Source organism: Micropterus dolomieu, linkage group LG07 (assembly GCF_021292245.1).
Source record: "Micropterus dolomieu isolate WLL.071019.BEF.003 ecotype Adirondacks linkage group LG07, ASM2129224v1, whole genome shotgun sequence".
Classification (NCBI taxonomy): domain Eukaryota; kingdom Metazoa; phylum Chordata; class Actinopteri; order Centrarchiformes; family Centrarchidae; genus Micropterus; species Micropterus dolomieu.
In genome coordinates, this window is record NC_060156.1 from 7,220,308 (window position 1) to 7,240,381 (window position 20,074).

General features: G+C 39.0%; 1 protein-coding gene across 1 annotated transcript; it reads right to left on the reverse strand.

The window, feature by feature from the left end:
- Positions 1-195: 195 nt before the first annotated feature.
- On the reverse strand, positions 196-13,326 carry LOC123974352 (histamine N-methyltransferase-like). Its single transcript, XM_046054981.1, has 7 exons — positions 13,178-13,326; positions 12,296-12,442; positions 5,483-5,535; positions 4,474-4,581; positions 2,711-2,841; positions 2,443-2,536; positions 196-877 (listed from the first exon to the last, which is right to left on the reverse strand). The coding sequence occupies exons 2-7, from the start codon at positions 12,430-12,432 to the stop codon at positions 516-518; spliced, it is 885 nt and encodes a 294-aa protein (XP_045910937.1). The 5' UTR covers positions 12,433-12,442; positions 13,178-13,326; the 3' UTR covers positions 196-515.
- Positions 13,327-20,074: the final 6,748 nt, after the last annotated feature.

Genomic DNA, 20,074 nt, shown 5'->3' on the forward strand with positions numbered 1-20,074 from the left:
AAAATACTACTACAGGAGTGTTCAGCTTATCTAAAATAACAGCTCAATCTCCCTGGAAAATGAAATGTTTCATTTTCCATTTATTTTTATATTTCCAATGTAATACGATCCAGTGAGAGCAGCAGTGTAATGGGGTTGGTAGCACAGCCTGCCAGCTGTAGCCCATAAAAATTATATTATGATAGAATCTGAAGCTGATTACAACATTTTTTTATTTTATTTTATTTTATTACAAGTATTGAAGATTACATTGAAGTAATACATAATGGTATCAACACAATATCTGAAATAAACAATACAATTAAAATAGACTCCTGGAGATCAGGTTCAGATTGTGTGAAAGCAGGTCTGTCTAGAACTGATCATGTAAAACAAGGTGTTTCCCACATAGGCTAAAAGCCTGTTACTTATGCACAGTCAATTACACACTATACAGTTTGAAACAATCACCTTGTTAACCACTAATTCAACAACTATGTAATTAATCTACTGCAATCACTGTATTAACACTGTTTTTAAGTGGACTGATCTATGACTATCACTCCAAGGTTGTTGTTAAAGATAACCTTTCCGTTGGACTCTACACTACAGTCTGGGTGCCGAAGTAACTCCAAGACACCGGCTTTCAACTCAGGTGAGACTGTTTTACTGAAGTCCAGCACCTCAGTGAGAAAATCAAGTAGCAGCTCTCCCCTCTCATCCCCCTCAGTGAAACACTCAGTGATGTCCATTTGAGATGGCAGCTCGTAGCTCTGGTAGCTCACTCCCTTGGAGTCCAGGATGCTTTTGATGTCTCCTGCGGTCACACACTGACTTATTTCTGTGTTACAGAGCTGTTTCCTGTAGGTCTGCCACAGCTTTCCCCAACCACTCTCACCTGGAATAGATGACATGAAAGTCTAGGCATGCTAGAGGCTCTGTGAGGCTGTATTTAGGCACAGCGGTGCTTTTAGCTAAATGTTAATGTTAGGGTGCTAACATTCACACACTGGCAATGATAATATGCAGATGCATGCAGGTATAATGTTGAGATAAAAAAGGGTTCTCTGTGCATCTTACGGCACTATGCAGCTAAACCAGGTGTCACCATAGAACATCTCAGCAGCACACATGATGTCTACCTGCTGAAATGTCCCTGTAGTCTGGCTGAATGAACTAAAGAGCTTTAAAGATTTGCATATTTGAACACGAAACTACAAAAATGCTCACAAAACATGGATTATGATGGCTCTGCAGCATCATTACATTTTTGGGGATTAGAAAATATTTCTCCCCCTTTTCCTAAAGGTGCGATATTATCAACTCACTGCTCTGCAGACAAGCGCATTGGATTTATACTCTTAACACAGTTGAACCTTTTGGCCTAAAGGAAGAACTACATTTGTCATGTTTCCTCTAACTGGTTACACTTGGATTCAGTACTTCAATTTATTTTTACTTTTCCTTTGTAACTTTAGGATATGTCTAATGTATTTATAATGCATGAGGTGTGGCACTTGGACATTACTGATGACAACTCCCACCCCTGGATTCATTAGCCAATATATTTGAAATCCTGTTCAACCAGTTATACAATGACAATTGTACATCTATTCTAGCCTGACTATATATTTTTTTGCCTTGTCTTTGTTCATTTTGGCTCTGATGAATACACAGTAATGTCAAAACGCTGATCTGTTTGCACTAGTAAAGGCTGCTAATCAATCACTGTGCCTCAGTCCCTTTTGGTCATAAACCAAAGTATTTGGACACATGGAAATTTTGCCTTGAAAATATAATCATCAAAGTGATTACAATGCATCCCGAGGAGAACATGAATGAGTGAACCAAATTTATGACAATCCATTGAATAGTTGGCTCATGGTGTTCATAGAGGAAAAGTCAAGAGATCCTTAACATAAATCATTTCCATGAATATCAAAATTTTGGGCTAATTCATCTACTAGATGTTGAGATATTTTACTGGATAAAGTTATCCTGTTAGTGGCGCCAGAGGAAAAGCCAGGCCATCACCAACGTTAGTAGGATTTATCCTCTGTGAGCCATAAATGTCCGCATCTGAAATGTTTGTTATATTTCAGTCTAAAGTAGCAGACAAACCAACTGACAGACAACCATCTGGGATATCTTGGTAATTGCTGAAATCAAATTATTTTCAAATTTGTAATATTAGGACATGAATGTGGAACTTCTTACTGATCTTAAAAACAAATTTTAAATTATTTTAAATGGCAGTTTAAATTATTTTCCCACCTACTCCATGATAAATCTGTACAGTATATACCAGAATGCCTAAAAGGGGTTTTCAGATTTTTACTGAGACTCAGTGCACCGTGTTTTCATCCCTACATGCACTGTACACAGCACGACTAACTCCAACAAATCAGAGAGAAGAAAAAGATAAAATGTCTTGATAATTTAAGATTAGACCCATCCACTTACCAGACACTAGCATGATAATAAGCTTCCCATTCTTGTCAAGAAGACTCTGGAAGAAGCTGATTGTAGCTCCAGGATCCTTCACATAGTACAGCATCTGTCGATTTCACATCAGATAATGAGCTGGTAACTGGATTCATAGAGCACCTAATTATAACGCTATGCTAGACAGATGTTCTAATGGGATTAATTGCTGTGGAGCGCCGCCAAATGAATATGACCCAGATGTGTCAAAAATGGGGTCCGGGAGGACTACATCGGCAACACCAACCTGTATCATGTGAATGAAGTCAGCCTTCTTAGTAATCTTTTTCACTTTCCAGTGCTCCTCAAACTCAGAGGCAGTCATCTTGTTCCAAGTGAATTTGATGTAATCTAAATCTGGTTTCTGTGCCACCAAAACTGCATCAACAGACACAAAACAGAGTTATGGAGTTTAATTGTTGCGTCACTGTATTTATACAATAATGTATGCCAATTAAAGGAGGCGAGAACTGGAGTGATGTGGGACCGACGACAAGTAGGCCTAATTGTTAACAGCCTCGCTAATTTTGGTTTCAGCTACCTTATGGGAACCAGCACAGCCATGAATTTTCTGTGAACTGCTTATTCAAAAGAGGCAAATCTAAGGGCGGGTTCAACTTGTTTAGTGCGGTTGAACCGAACCTTGGAGCCTTTACCCCATTGGTGTGGTTCATTTGGGGCGGCTGTGGCTCAGGAGGTAGAGCGGGTTGGCCATTAATCGGAAGGTCGGCTCCCCCTGGTTGCGTGTCGAAGTGTCCTTGGGCAAGATACTGAACCCCGATTTGCCCCTGGCGGCTGTTCCGCCAGTGTATGAATGTGTGTGAACATTAGTTTCCGTTTGAGCACTTAGGCTCAGTGTATGAATGTGTATGACTGGTGAATGCAGATGTAGTGTAAAAGCGCTTTGAGTGGTCGGAAAGACTAGAAAGGCGCTATACAAGTACGGAGCATTTACATTTGTTGTGAACGCAAGACTCAAATTCTGATGCGGATCGAGCAACCGCCCTGTAGTCCAACTCAAAGGGGTGTCAAAGGAAGTCTGTAGCGGTTCATTTCTGGTGTGAATGCCATTCGAACCAAAAATAGAAAGCGTACTATTGTATGTGTCATTTCATTGGTTAAAAAAAAAAATAAAATTCTCACCTTGTTTTGGTGACTAGTAGCATGTTGGCTACCAAAATGTCGAATAGCAGTGGACAAACCTAGACTCACGATGAAGTGAGATGCCACTTCAATATTTGGGCTGAAGGGAACGTTTCTCAGTTACTACAGAAGGTGTATAAGAACAGGTATTCAAAATATCACACAGTGTTATGTGAAAGTTAAAAAACTGCATCAACAGTACATCAAAGTACTGTAGTATGAAAGTGTTTGTTTGAATGGTTTTGATTGGATTCTTCTTGTTATGTCATATTTAAATGTAAATTTTTTGATTTTGTTGCAAACTGCTTAGGCAACATTGTTTAAATGAAACACTGAAATGAGCTGTATTTGGAGGGATTTGTTTTTTGACCCGCCGACTGTATGACAAATAATCAAGGGCATGGATTTTAGTAGGGGCATGTCCGACATGGACACTAAAGATTAAATGAGCAACCCCAGGATTCTTTTATTATAATAAGTTTTTGAATATATTATGTGTATGTGTGATTGTAATTGGTGGTAGCAGAAGCATGTGAAACTGCTGGTCAGACAGCAGCAGACCTGGAGCTAGTATGGATTCAGTGTTTTATTCAAAGACACTTCAGAAAGGTGGCTACTTGCTGACATGAGGGCTTGAATGTGGGACTGGTGGTTCAAAGACCATCCCCCTACTACTACTTGAATAACTTTATTACTAATGTATTAGTGGGAAAGCCAAGGGCAACTTTAAAATGTATTCTCTGCATTATAAAATACAAAAAAGCATTACCCTTATTTGCTGTTAAATTAAATATTGATTTATTATGGGGAGCAGGTAAATATACAGATACAGTATAGATTTGTGATATGCGAGATAAGTGTGTGTACCTCTGTAGTTATGTAGCTGCTGGCTGCTCGGCTCCACCACCTCGTTATCCACCGTCACCCCTGGGTGCTTCAGACGAAGCACGGAGAGCATCTCTAGGTCAATCTCACCTAGAGGCACAAACAGTTTTTATTTTGAAAACCACCTTTTTTATTGAACTACCTGCCCCACAGTACCCAAACTGTTCAATAATTAAAAAACATAATTACATGGGTACATTTAGGCAACCAGCATGTCATCATGATCCTCTAATTCAGATTGTGCTGCAGATTTAGGATGGAAATAGCTAATAGCACCTGTCAGTTTTGCAGGAAATTATACATTTTATGACTCAAAACAGAGAGTTATCACTATGGTATTCCTCTCATTATCATTTAGCCACAGGCAGGTGATTTTGTTCTACTTCTTATTAAAAGGTGACAAGTTCCCTTGAACAAAGTAAATTTAAACAAAGAAGCTGATCTGGACAGGAACTGAATCTTTCTGATTAGGCTGAGTAATACCTCGCGGGGGAGTTTGTAGTCATTCTAACAGATTTTACAGTCCATTAGAGAATCTGTAACATCACTCCATTATGATACTGACATGACAGCTCAGGTAAATTAAAAAGGATTGGCTTTGACATAAGTGAAGGGTAACAGCACTCATGGGCAAGTAGTGGATTTGCTCAGAAACAAATTAACCTTGCTGTATCACGAGCGCTGGAAACAATGAGCAATAAAACCAAAAACTGGAGGAGAGGTCGCTTTCTCTGCAACTAAGGTTAAAGATTAATCTGACAGCTGGACAAATGCCTGCGAACCCTTGACAGTGATAATAAGGGTAAAGTTTTTCATTGCCGCAGCCATAAATGACAGCACAGCAATAGGAGCAGTTACAGCAGACTGATCAAACAACGCCTTCTCACCTTTGCTGTCGGCCGCAGAGGCCGCTCAGCTATTTGCTGTGTCACATACAGTTGAACACAACATAACTTCAGCAGTGAAAGTGTCTTATAGTGTGTGTCCTTACCAGCTCCACTTCCAACTCCAATGACATTTAGATGGGGCTTTCCATCTCCAATGCTGAGAGCGGAGCAAAAAAAAAAAAAAGGAGTCACTTCAGAACAGTCAAGTCTGGAAATTCACATCCTCCAACCTGCCAAATGTGGGTCACATTTTCGGGCTTGTAACTGTCAGTTCTGCCTGACACTTAGATATCTGATCTAGCATCTGAAGCATCTGCAATACAGAGGCTTTGATTGTTGCTACAGCATGTTCTGTCACTCACCGTTGGATTTTAAATAACACTATTACACTTTTTAATTTACTTGTGAGTCATATCTCTCCAGATTCCTCTCTGATTTGCACCCAGAGCAGAGAGTTGTGTTTTTTCTCTGCAGCACGGTGTCGGCCTCTTACAGCTCAAGCTTATATAAACATGGAAAAAATGCAAGAAGAGACATTTCCATAAACACTCACTCATTGTCATTCACATACACACACCTTGTGTAGCTGGTTAATCTATGAGCATTTGGGTAGTCAATTATTTGGTTTTGTGGGCATAAAAGTTACAAACTGCATGATATAACCCATTATATTATATCATTTTATTTATTATATATCCTGACTGCTAAAAGGTAAACTTTTGCCTTATGGTAATCTAGTTAATCAGCAACAAGTTATATGTTTACTAGAGTTCGACCCTCACAGGATTCTTGAGGAAGAATACCAATGTTTGAGAGTTCTGGTTTCTGGTAATGATATAGTGGCTATTATTTTTCTTTACACAAACAATAATAACATAATCAAACATTTCAGGATCCCTTAAATATGTTTAAAATGTAGTGATCTGGACATTTAGATAATGAAAAATAAATTTTCTTGTGGACAAACTATATAATGGTGACACTGTCTCTGAATTATCTCTACATATATTTTGTATTTTTTGTACTGAAACATTATGGTACTTCGCCTACATGAATACACTAATATATCATATATCACAAGACTAGGAAAAAGCATCTTATAAAGGGTAAAAAACACCACAAATTAAATGTACAAGCTTTAGTGTGGTTAGCAGAGATGTAATCCAAATGTCATTTGTGTGTTTTCACAAAGACCTTAAGGCAGCAGTTACCTTGAAAATGTTAAATTCTGAATACCCTAAACAGCTGGGGACTTCTAAACTAGTTATTCTACTCTGATATCCATTTAAATTGTGAGGTAATTTCCACATGGCGTTTGTCAACCATTTTCATGGTTTCAGCTTTACAAACCTGAAAATTTGCTGTTTTAACTTGTTATTATTTAAATGTATTTTTTTGTGTCATTTCGTTCATTTCCTTCATTTTAACTAGGCTGGTTATTGCGGCGCTGCAGCCCTTCAGTGGGCGATTAAAAAAAACAAAACAGTTCTCAAACACAGAAAGCTGCCTGGCTTGCTCTAAATGACAAAGTATAATGCACATATTCATCTCTTGATCTTTCTCTATCATGGTTCTATAAAGCCCCATGGAGCCACAACCAAATTCAAACCATGTAAAAAACACAGAAATATGTTGTCAATATTCGATTAAGCCACTACTCCGGCTAAATCCGTCCATTTAAAAAAAATATATATATATATATATATAAAAAATTAATAGTTTTGGAGAGGATACGACCTCTGTGGTAATTCAGCTCGGTAGAACCCTGTCAGGGCTCTGAAGTGGACCCAGAACAACTCTCATCAGCTGTTGGCTGTAAACACTAGCAGGACTGAAGTTACAGTGCGGCTGTGTTAAAACAATAACTTAGCACAACATAACTGCGCTATAATGACGTTATGCTTTATTAAATGTCACAAAATTATCAAAATAGATATTAGATATATGTCAGTCCAGTGACTGTTATCCGACAACAGACTTGCCTCTCATTCCCCGGTGCCAGGGGGGCCGGAATTTTGGGCCCCATGACAAAAAACTCAAATTGGGCTCCCTCTCCGCAGTTGTTGTCACCACATCTGTAGGACCTAACTGTCCCATCAAAACCTTTACATCACTCTAATTAAAGGCTAGTAACGGTCTTGCTTCTTGTAGTTCAATACTAGTACTAGCACACTAAATAGTTCACTATTTGATGCAAGATTCAAGAAAGCCACCATAAAAAATGTCCTTATGGCAATCTTTTACAGTCTCTACATGTATTTTTATTGTAAAATTAAGAGATAAAATTCTCTTAACATTGATGAAAAACAAAAGCCTCCCTGTCCCTGTCAGTCAAATCTGCTGGCCACAAACCAGGGTCAACATCCTTTTTATGACTTCTGTCTTCTTCCACCATACATCTCTCATTCTCATCATCGCTCTAACTTTCTTTCCCTTTTTCCTTTGCTTCCACACTTCTTCCTCATTCTACCTGAGGGGGCTCTGGCTCTGTAGGATGTACACATTGCCTGTGATATATACATATATACCGTGATATATACACAGTATATCTATTAAAATATGCTATATACCAATAAATGACTAACACTATAGAACATTGACCCAAATTACCTACAGTTCTGTTTCACCACCACTTGATTAGATACATTAGATACGATATATTTTTGTGTGTGTGTGTGTGTGTGTGTGTGTGTGTGTGTGTGTGTGTGTGTGTGTGTGTGTGTGTGTGTGTGTGTGTGTGTGCGTGCAAGCTTCTCAAATAAATTGCCCTTCATGATGGGAATAATAAAGTCTGTATCTATAGATGTCATTTAACGGCCACAATTCAATCTAAATTAACATATCAAACTGGATTATTTTAATATTGTCTGTAACTTACATGCAGGCTGAGGTAAGCTGCTCACTGTTTCCAACTGTCCAGCATCCAGTACAGACAGGAGGTTGTTTTTTTATTTTATTCATTTCATAATGGTCATTATGTGAGAAAATAATTTGTTTGAATTTCTGTCATTAATAAATATTTCATTGTCTTTTTTTGTTATGGTAAAAAGAGCAAGAGAGACAGAGAAATCCCCGCAGACTCCCTGGAATGATGCTAACTGGCATGTCATTAACACCATGCTGCTCACCTTCTTCACTGGGACAGGGAGGCTACAGTTATGGGCAGACTGGGCTGCTGCTGACTCACCTGTTAGTCTGCTAAAAGGGGCAGGGACAATGATTTAATATGAATATCTTGCTAAACGTTTCCCTGCACTGATTAAATGTTGATGAAATGTAGGCTAACACTAGCCTGCTAGTTAGCTTATTTCACTGTGGAGGCTAACCACCTTTCTTGGTGAAACACTGAGTTACAGATTGACATCCTTTCCTTTGTCTTTCCTCTCTCTCTTTTCTCCCTTTCCTTTTTTGAAAACCAGATTTTGGTTTACTAGGCAACATTGTGATCACTGTATTTCTGGCGCATCTACTGACTGCAACTAAAGTCACTGATAAGTGCAGGACCAAACCATTTCATGCAGATACAGGGGGGTGTTCGGTCAATATGGAGGTTTACTTTTTGGTTAACGGGATATTTAACTTTTATTGCCACAAACAAGTAAAAACAAAGATATCATTATTATATTTGAAATATACTCAATGATGATGGTTTATATAATGTATAATCTAATATATTGTATATTAGCTTTTACCTATTTCTTGGGGCCCCTGTCAATCAGGGGCCCTTGGAATTGTCCGAACTTTTCCCCCCTATACAGCGCCCCTGCCAGGTGCTGCCAAGTGAAGACAGACTCAGGGGAGGACCCATGTGAGCACTGAACGATTAGTTCATTCCTGCTCCACAGTAGCCGAGATGTCACATGAAAAATGAACGACTCAAACCCAGAGACCCACAGTTATGAGTCCTGAACTAATCAATTCTGTTTCCTGTACTGCCTGCTTACCACAGCCTGTAGCCGAGCTGTCACGTGACAAATGAACGACTCAAACCCAGAGACCCACAGAGTCCTGAACTAATCAATTCTGTTTCTTGTGCTGACGGAGACCATGCAGCTGCTGTGTAACGAGTGAACGTAAGAGTCCAAGACTATTCACACGAGTGAAAATGAACGAGTTACTCACTGAGACAACCCGTTCCTCCTGAGTCACATACAAGATTAGGTCAAATTAACGACACGTTCTTTGAACGACACAACAATCCTCTTAACTTACTTCTCAGCGTGAGAAATACAAGGTGTTATATTTCTTGTAAATCTCAACTTAAACATTAATGTAATGATATCAAATATAAAACCAAAGCTATTTGCCACTGCCAGGGCTTCACCTTTTATCTAGCTTGTTAAAACAAGTTAGAGTCTGGAGCCACCATCATAACAGGCACCTTCTGAGCAACAGAATCTATTTTCTTTTTTTTTCTGAACAGGTATCAGCAGAAACTCTTTTCTTTTATCAGGGAGCAGCAGAAACAGTCTATGTTCAGTAGCAATTGTCCTGTTAGAGTAAGGTGAAGTGGTCACCTCGAACACATGCCCGCCAGCCGCCGAAGTTGAATTCTCTTGAACTTTTTGTACGCGACGCGCAGCACAAATCATTGGAAGAAAGACTGATCCTCGCTCTTTGTGAGTTTCCAGAATCTATTACTGTTTACAAAACAGGAGGGAATTCGCATGGCAGAGCATCCCGCAAAACTATTTAAAGGCCTATCAGGTAAAGTTATGTAGCCTATAATTTTAATTTAAGTTAAATAAGCTACAGCTGTGTAGAACACAGAAGCCATTGCCATGGTTACTCTCCATAGAGCGCCTACCGTTTACTCGCAGAGCGCTTGTCTCCTGTTTACCTGAGGAAAGAGCAACCCCACGGGGCCAAAGACTACTTTGCAATTTTAAGGATGTTTCATAGACCGACATCTTCCCCAATACTAATCAGCACGCAGTGTGTAGCTATCCACTTTGCTCTGGCATTTGATCGCTTGTCTTGCTTTAGTTTATCTACTTCTCCCACGCGCTGCATCCAGGGTAGTCTACCGCAGGCTGATCCACATCCCACCCCTCCTCTGGCCCATGGTTCGACTGTACGTATATTCAGAGCCAATGAGCAAGGGACTTTCAAAATAATAAAAACTGCGTTAATGTGTGATAAAATAATTGTTGGTGTTAATTAATTAGCCTAATGCGATAACACGTTAAGGTGCCCAGCCCCAAGTCATTAAATGAGGATTGCATGATTTCTTCAACACTGTGACATCTGTGCACCAACTTTCGTTTATGGAGAAACAGAGTCCGCCTCGTTTTTCCTGTGAGCTCCGTTACGCGATCTGCACGAATCAGATTAAATCCCGGCAGGTAAAGTGCGCTGTCTGGGATGTGCTCAGTGAGCCAGGATTTGGGCGGCAGATCTGCAGGAGTCCGAATTAGTTCTGTTGAGGAGCAGCAGTTCATCCGTTTTGTTGGCCAGAGAGCGGACACAACAGTTCCAGGTTTGATAAAGAGCGGTGGAATTCATAGTTTTCACGTGACGTCACATTACTATTATATTATTATTACAGTTATTTTCCGCTGCCTGCCAACCAGGAAGCAAGTGATACGCCGTTACTTTGAGTTTGCTACTTTTGCGTTGCCAAAATGCTGGATGGTTGTTGTGCTTTTGGATGCACTAATCGACAAGCAGACAAGACTGAGGTGTGTTAGATGAGGGATTCCTTTCAAGGTAAACGTAAATATTACCACAGTCGAACACTGGCAGGGACCTGGAGGTTTTTAACGGCGGAAACAAGGGCAGTGGGTGCTGTACATGGATCGCAAGTGCCCAACACTTGCAGTTTGTGTCCATATTTAATGGCTTTTGCGGCGTATCTACGAGGGATCCGGTGTGAGCCGCTTCCTTCCTTGGTTTGTTGTTTTGCACTCCAGGTCACCACGCATGTCACGTGACTGAAAACTATGAATAGTGTGAGCAATTTAAAGTCCAATATTTAAGAGCTCATCTCTGATAAATATTACCAGAGGGGGACGGCAGAAAACAGAGTTTATAAACAAAAACACAAAAGTACAATTGTGGTGTGAGAACAATAATGCTGCGATGATGTGTTGAGAGGAAACCCGCTTGACACTGTTCTTGATCATAAAAGTTTATTACATCAAAGAGTTCAGCATCAATTACAAGCTCTGCAGCAGCTTGGAGAGTGACCCAGCCCGATGGCCACTCTGTCTCTCTGTACATCAAACATAGCTTATATAGGACATGTTTAGGTATCTGTTCCATAGAGGGGTTTGAGTCTGCAAAATAAAAGGTCAAACCCATTGAAGGGTACAGTACAATTCTGAGGTAACAAAACAAGGGGTTAGAGGACAAATTCTATAGAAGGGTTCAGTCCCTACATAACCACCAATCACTGCTCTTCCCATAGAAGGTCACTGACCCTCTGTCTTGCTGCTACAGTGCTATTTTGAACTGTTATGAGTCAAATGCACAAATATTGGATACCACACTATGGAGCGTAATCCAGAGGCGGCCGTCTGCAGCGCCATCTTGGTCTCAAGGGGCTTTGCAGCCTATAAGGGTGTCCATTTTCACTTATCTCCATTATGTCTTACATGATTAGGCTATACTTATATTTTAACTGTTTTGAGAATAAACTGAACAGAACTTTCATTACTAAACTAATATCAGCCATTATATCAGTCTTGCTCTTATGTAGTCTTCATTTATTTCACCTTAGCACAAAAATTTAATTTGTGTATTGGTCAACCAGGTCTCTTTACAAAAGTTGTGAAACTTCACTATAACATTATTGTACAGTATATCCCTTAAAAAGCTAAACCATTATGATATATTCTTTACTCTGATGCTATTCTTTTCTGTTGTCAAAGGTGTGTAACCTTAAACTCATAAAAAGTGTGCGCGTGGCAGATTACCTGGCCAGTATATCTGGCAGCATATTGTGGATGAAGTCCTGCATACACTGATGCTCAGAGGAGCGCTCCAGAAAAAGCTGGAAGGATTTCTGGTACCTGTTATCATCATTAACCAGACTCCTAAGCTGAGATGCCATGGCAAATAATCTGGCAAAAAAAGACAACACAGAAAATAGTTCCATCAGACAGCAAACAGGAGGTCAGGTGGTAATCTGCAAAATGTGTGTGTGTCTGTGTTTTTATTTCTGTACAATTTAGGTTTTATTTTAGCTCCAACACAGTTGCTGTTGCTGACCCTTATACCCCTCACCTATCAGTCAACTAGTGTGTGTGATGTCTAGGAGTTAAAGTCAGGCTGTCAAATGTCTCATTCTAAGACTCACTGTAGACTAAATGCCACTTATTTCCAAGTCAGTTTATAATAGATTGTAATTTTACAATGGTTTGCTTTCATACTGTAGTACTACACTCACTTAATTTACAAAAATACTCTATCAAAGCCGAAGTCAGCGTGTGCTACTAGGTTTTCATGTTTTAGTCATCAGTACTCCACCAAGCCAATATGAAGCCAACTTCCCTCTGACGGATTGTTATTATTCTTGGCTACAGGTGTGCTGTACACGAACATTGTTTCCGGGTCCAGCAGTTGCATGTCATATCTTTACAGTCGTGACAGAGATGCCTATGTATTTACAGATAAACAGCACCATACAGAAATCAGTCCCAGTAATCGCGTACCTCGACATGTTCACAGCTGATCGAAGTGCAAACAAGCTGTTGCTCGCTCATGGGTTTGTCACACTGACTGTTTTACATTGTTATTCATTGTATATGTGGTGTACGTTCACATTTCGAGACAAAAGGCGCTATTTTTCCACTTACATGTCGTGCCGCAGCGAGTGCCTCCGGAGAGATCTGCAGGCTACAATAAAACCCCTCCCACTGCAGCCACAGCTTCCCTTAAAGGAGGGCCAAAGGTTGCAAAGAAAATATTCATAGTCTATCCAATGATGTAACACTACACTACATACAAGTCCTTAGGGTTGGCTTTTTAACTTTTTTTAACCACAAACAGGCCATCCAATAATTTACAAAAGTGAAAAAGTTTGACTGTTTTTTCTCTCACTTTGTTGATTTTTAAATTCGACCAATTCGTTTTTCAATGATTAAAAAAACAGGAGACACTGGTTACACAAACTGGTGACACTCCCTCACTTCTTTACAGCATGTTTTGATTATACATCCCTAGCAAGCCTATATGGCAAGCCAAGCAGTTCAGAAAAAGGCTACTTGATTTGTTGAAAACATGGTGACAACATGTTAACAATGAAGAAAAGATTGGTAATTGTAGTCATGCGATTGATAGTGCTTCCATTCCATGTCTACTGACTGCCTGGAGGGTAATCAATGTCTCTTGGGGTGGACTTTGGGCTTTTTCACTTTACAAACCTATTACATGCACAAAAAAGCTATATAATTCAATAAAGGCAAATATGACCTCTTTAAATGAGCCTCAGGGAGAATGTAAACAGGAGCATCAAGATAGTGATCATAATATGGTTTTCAACTTTCACATTTAGGAAACAGTGCCCATCAACTTTGACTGCATTTGCGCACCAAGAATCACCACTGTAAACAGAGTCTGCCTCTTCTCATCTTGCCAGTCTTGAGGCTCTGACAGCTCGGAGCATGGTCCCCAAAGCCATTGCTGGATCCAGGATGTTAATGGAGCAGGTCTGTGTAAAGAGTGGACACAACAATCTCTGATTTCCCGTTGCTTGGCAGCCCGAGTCCCATTTTGTCCAGACTGGACTTTAGCCAGGAGCAGCCTTAAATCCAAGACAGGCCAGCATGGCTCCTATCCCGGCTCTCTTTCCTCTCTTCTGTGGCGATTACGGTGCCCGCTGTGGTGCCTCGTCCGGTAAGCATAGGTAATACCTGTTTCAATAAGTGGGGTATTGCGTTGGGAGCAGCTGAGGGGAAATAGACACAGCTATGGCTCAGAAGTAATAGAAGAAAAATATTGTGAGAACACATAATGACAAACAACATATTATGAGGGAAATCAGAAGTATTATTCTCGCCAACAAGTATCCTGGATTGTTACAGAGTAACCTATTAAACACTTCATGACGGCCAGAATTTATTTTATGATGTGGTGTATAACATATGTGCATTTGACGCATAACAGTTTAACATAGCACTGTAGCAGCTGGATAGAGGATTAGTGACCTTTAAGGGGAGAGCAGAGGTCAGTGGTTACGTGGAGGCTCAGACCCTTATCTGGTGTCCAACAAGATGTCTACACTTATCCTATAGAACTTTGCTCTTATATGGATTGGAGCTTTAGTTTGCAGACTCTGACCCTTATATGGTATTTAGCAGATACCTAAACATATCCTATATAAGCTGTGTTTGATATACAGAGAGACAGAGTGGTCATCGGGCTGGGTCACTCTCCAAGCTGCTGCAGAGCTTGTAATTGATGCTGAACTCCTTGATGTAATAAACTTTTATGATCAAGAACAGTGTCAAGCGCATTTCTTCTCAACACATCATCGCAGTATTATTGTTCGGACACCACAATGACTACTTTTGTCACAGTTTATATGCTGGTATAGCAAAGTGATGGATAGTATGAGACTTGAACTAAAGATGGGAGTGATTCCACTGCAAACTGCTCAAGACTTCATGGACAAATCATATACAGTTGAACATTATAAAGGAATAAATATTGTGAATGATGGAATAAACATTACATATTACAATTATATTTTGTATAAGGTTTAGTTGAGGTGCTGGATATTTATATACTTTAAAAAGGCTATTCATTAGGCCTATTTTGTATTTTATGCACATATAGGCTACAGTACATTGTATTGAAATGCATTAATTTGGTTCAACTGTTGTAATTGCCCCCTGGCCCAAGATCATGTAAACGGTCTGATGGCTCCTAGGTTTTAGCAGCAACATTCTCTCATTATCTGACAGTAAAATCATGGGTCTAGCTCTCAATCAGTTAAGTTTGTTTATTTGAATGCGCTTTGTATTTAATTTCTCCACTTTGCCTTTGGTTTGCATTCAGGTAGTCAGAAGAATGTAAGTGGATGCATTGTTCAGACCTCATGACCTGTTCAGATCATAACCTTTCCCAAATATTAAAATGGGCACTTTGTAAACAAAACTATATTTTTATGTTGATGAATTTATTTTTTTTTTATTTTTTTATTTATTGACAAAATTATTATTGTTGATGAAACTATATTTAGACTTATAAATGGAATTCAAGCTCTGTATACATTTATTTTGAATATTTGAAACCCGTAAGGATATTTGTATCACGAACCTTGGTCATACATTTACCCAGCTCTGTTCGGGTGGTTGGGACCATGAAGTCAGTTATCTCTGATGGTTGACGTATTGTGGACCAGGAAACTGAAAACGTACTGTTGTAAGTAAAAAGGTACAGTGGTGTGTGTTTATGCAACATTTACAAACCACAATGCATTATAGAATATATCCAGATCTTTTAAGTGTAAGAAAGCATGCATATAAATTACATCACCACAAAAGATACTTTTTAAGTCTTTTTCTAGCAAAAGAGGAAAACATTTTTTAAACAATAAAAAACAGCCAGATACCAAGATATATGTAAGAGGTCCCTGGAGGAGTGCTATCTAGTGTTAAGACTATACAATCAAGGGTGGAGGAATAGGAATGTGTTAAAATAGAAAATACAATTACCTTACATAACAAAAAAAACCTTCTGTGAAGAATAAAAATACCTGTAATGGACAGTCTGAAAACAGGACAATAATTCTCCAGGACAGAGGGATCTGCACCTTTTAGTGAAGAACAAACACTGACTTCCAGAAGCCTGGGGATCAAACAACTGCTTAGACAAAGAGTAACGATGGAAGGATTAGGATCAGATATATCAATTAAAATAGTTGTTGGTGGAAAATTAACATTTAGTATGTTTGGATGTATATCTTACAGATATAGAATAAATAAAAAAGAATATCTCATGCTAGTATTGTATAGGTAAGTGGTTTCCTTCTTTTCAACTGTATTCAGTGTTAATACACTACTGTGATCAATTTCATGGTGATTTTAAATTCCAAGTTAGTGTTTAGAATTTTGGTAGTGGGATTAACCCTGGTTTACATGTGCATTAAATAATGTGCTTGTCAGAATGGCACAGTGCTCAGGTAGTTGGGCCAAAATGCAGACACTAAAACAAGCCTGGATCATTTTTCTGGATTATTAGCAAGGGAAAAAACTTACAGTGATGTCCAAACGAAAGACAGTCAATACAAAAAAAAGGTAATCCAAAAAGACAGAATAGTCCTCCTAACACTGGTGTTAAGCTCCTGAGTTTAGCCCACAATCACTATCATGCACCTTATAGAATTTGCCTTGGATTGGGCGTATTCAGAAGAAAACAGCAGAGTGATTTTTGATTATTTATGACATTAATTTCAGGAAATTGTTCTTCTTGTAAATTTCATGCTTTCATCTAGAATTTTCTAGGTTATTAACCCCACCCTGGCTCCCTATTTTTTGGACACGTAAAATAGTCTATCTAAATTTGTGAAAACACTTAGGAATTCAATTATAGACGGATGGACTTCATCTAAGGAACTGTCCCGTTAATTAATTAAGATTCCTTTCTAAAATCACAGAGGCTGCAGGGGTCGCTGTCTGAACGTAATGATATTGTGTTCAGAACTTCATTGCAACCATAGTGGAGCAAATCAGGATGAAATCTAAACATATTTTATGAAGTGGTGTGTACTAATATCCTACTTCTCATTAACACTGAGTACAGATGTGGTGTGTAGTCCACGAACAAAACCTGCTCGGAGCAGTTTAGAGATGCAGCGTAAATTGCCATGGCAACAGAGCTCGGATAACACTTATCCTGAAGTTACCTAGATGAGTCAGTTACCCTGCTTCATAGTACAGGCCACAGGCATGTTCAAAACAAAACAGGGCACAAACAGGACCAGACCCACAACATACCAAAGCTAACTAAATAGGCGCATGGACACAAATAAATGGTACACAGACAAAAAAAAAGAAAGGCAGGGAAACAGACTGAAACAAGGATCAAAACACAGGACAGACAAACCAGACCAAACATAATGGAATAAGCTACCAGGCAGAGAACTCAAAATAACAGTCAGAACAAAGATAGCAAAACTCAAAGCAGACAGACCGAATCGTGAGAGTGCTTCTTTATCTTCAATGCAGTTTACACTAATACTTTTTATTTATACAGGTATTAGCTGGTGATGCCTGTAGGCCTAGCTACTAATTCAGCATCTGTTAACAGGATAAAAGGTTTAATACATCCAAACACTTTGTTGTTATTATAACTTTTATTAATTGTCACCCAAATGAGGGCAATGAAATCACTTGTAACTTCCTCTATTGTCCTTGTTTTCATCTTATGCCAAGTACAGACAACACAACTTTCAGCGTCCGCAGATCACCGTGTTGTACAGAATACGAGACTTGCTGTCTTGTAACGGGAGTCTTGAAGCCATTGTGGTGTTCAAATTATGTGACTGACCGGTGACAGGAGGGTTACACCCTACACGAGCTGGCAGCAACTCTGTCACTTGACACTTGAAACTGGTCTCCAAACCACGTTTTGTCAAGAAAACATGTGACTGGGGAATGACGCGAAACAACGCGTGGAAGAGGGTTTGTTTATTATTAAAGATAAACATTATAAAGACAAAGAATATGAGTGAAATAATGGATTATCACACACGGACAGCAGAATGCTTTGAAGTGAAAAAGTAGCAGCCTGCTCAGCCAGCTACCTCTCTTCATTGGCTAAATGTGGATGTCGGTCAGGTGATGGCTCCAGATATTTAGCATGTTAGATATCTGTCTGGTATCGGCGATGCCTCCGCAAGCCTCACATCACAGCCTGACGGTTAGCAAGCTCGGTGACTTGCAAATCAGGCCCAAAATCATGTAGTGTGAACTAGGCTTTACTCAAATCAGGGTTTGCATTCTTTGTAAAGTGATAATACGTAGATCATACACAAATGTTCTAATATTATACTGACTATCAAATAGGGCGACAGAGTGTGACAATAAAAAGTAAAATATAACAGTAAGGCAAGTAAAGTAGGAAAGACACTACCTGAAGAAAATGCTGCGGCTTTAATTAAAACACATTTAGAATTGTGTTTGAATGTTTTCTGTTATTTAACATATTGAAATAATTTGTTAGACTGTGTGATTTATTCTTATCAGGGTTTCTCACCCAAGTACCTAAGTTAAAATCAGGCATTTAGGCCAGCCAATCATTTTTTGCCATGCCCTCTGCACTCTGTATATTTTCCTGCTATTTTGTCCTTTGCCACACATGACTGATGTGTATTTGTGTGCACAGTGCTGCCATTCATTTCATTATGGTACTGTATGAAAATCAGCTTTTAAAATTTTGCTTGATTTAAGCAATCCATCCTGTCAAAAGACACATTTTTGTTGCATACCAACACAGTGCTACCTCGCACTTCTGCATCACTACACAGACAAAATTTAACACTGACAAGAATCAAAGCAGACAATATTTATTGTGATTTATTTCAAGTCTTAGCAAGCTGTTTTTCTCACCATGGAGACCATTTATTTTTCTAATGTAAGAAACTTTAGCATGCTTTGAAATGTGAGGTATGATATTGTATATACTCTAAAAGACTGCCATAAGAAAGACATCCTAAGAGAAGTATGGTATTTTACGTACATTTCTAAGAAAGAGAATGAAGGTTATGCCATGTCTCTTGGCTTGTCCATGGCTCCCACATTTCCCGGTTGTTATAATGTCAGACGGACAGGAATTAGGCCAAGAACCCAAATTAGATTGTAATTAGGCCACAGACCCCATCTGATAAGATTTTAATCCAGGGAATGAATCCCTAGAGGAGTTTTTAGCCAGATATGAATTAGTAGCCAGTAGTCCATAATGTAGTTGTTTGACAAGACGATAACAATATCCATTTTTAGACATGCACCCCTGTTGTTAATAAAAAACCTCAGTGAAACCTCAAGACATTTACTGTGATCCTCCAGCACTCAGACTATCCTTATTTTACAACATTGTTACTGTCAGTATTACCTGGATAAGTTCTTTTAAAGTAAAAGTATATGAAAGACAGACAAAGATTAAATTAGTGCAATCTACAAATGAAAGAATCACCATTTTGACAATTAAAATGAATGGAATAAGTGAATTTGTATCTGACCTTGTTCTTGTGTGGTTCACTTGATGTCTTTTGCCTCTATAAGCTGACAGAAATATACAGGAATAACTACATCATAATTCTCCTCCTTGAAGAAAACTAATTTTTAATGCAACATCCTGTTGAACATTACACTTTCAGCTTGTATAAAATACTGCTGCCAGAACATGAACTACAAGCATGGCCGTACCCGTCACCGAGGCCCAGACCTCTGTGCTGTGAAATGATAGCATAAAAATAACTTGACGTTGGTGCAGCTTAGATATTTTACAACACCAAGATTAAATTGTTTGTTGATTGAATTGTGAAACAGGTAACTAGAGAATTTTACAACTGGACTGCTAGTAATTCAATGCTATTCATCCAGAGACATCATCTAATGAATCCTGTGCTCCTGTGCAGTCGAGTGAGTTAACTAGATATCTAGCCAGCTAATGTTAATTGTATCCATCCAATGGTAGACTGATACAATTAAACCAAAGGTTAAATGTTTTTTTTCAATTTTGTTTGTGTA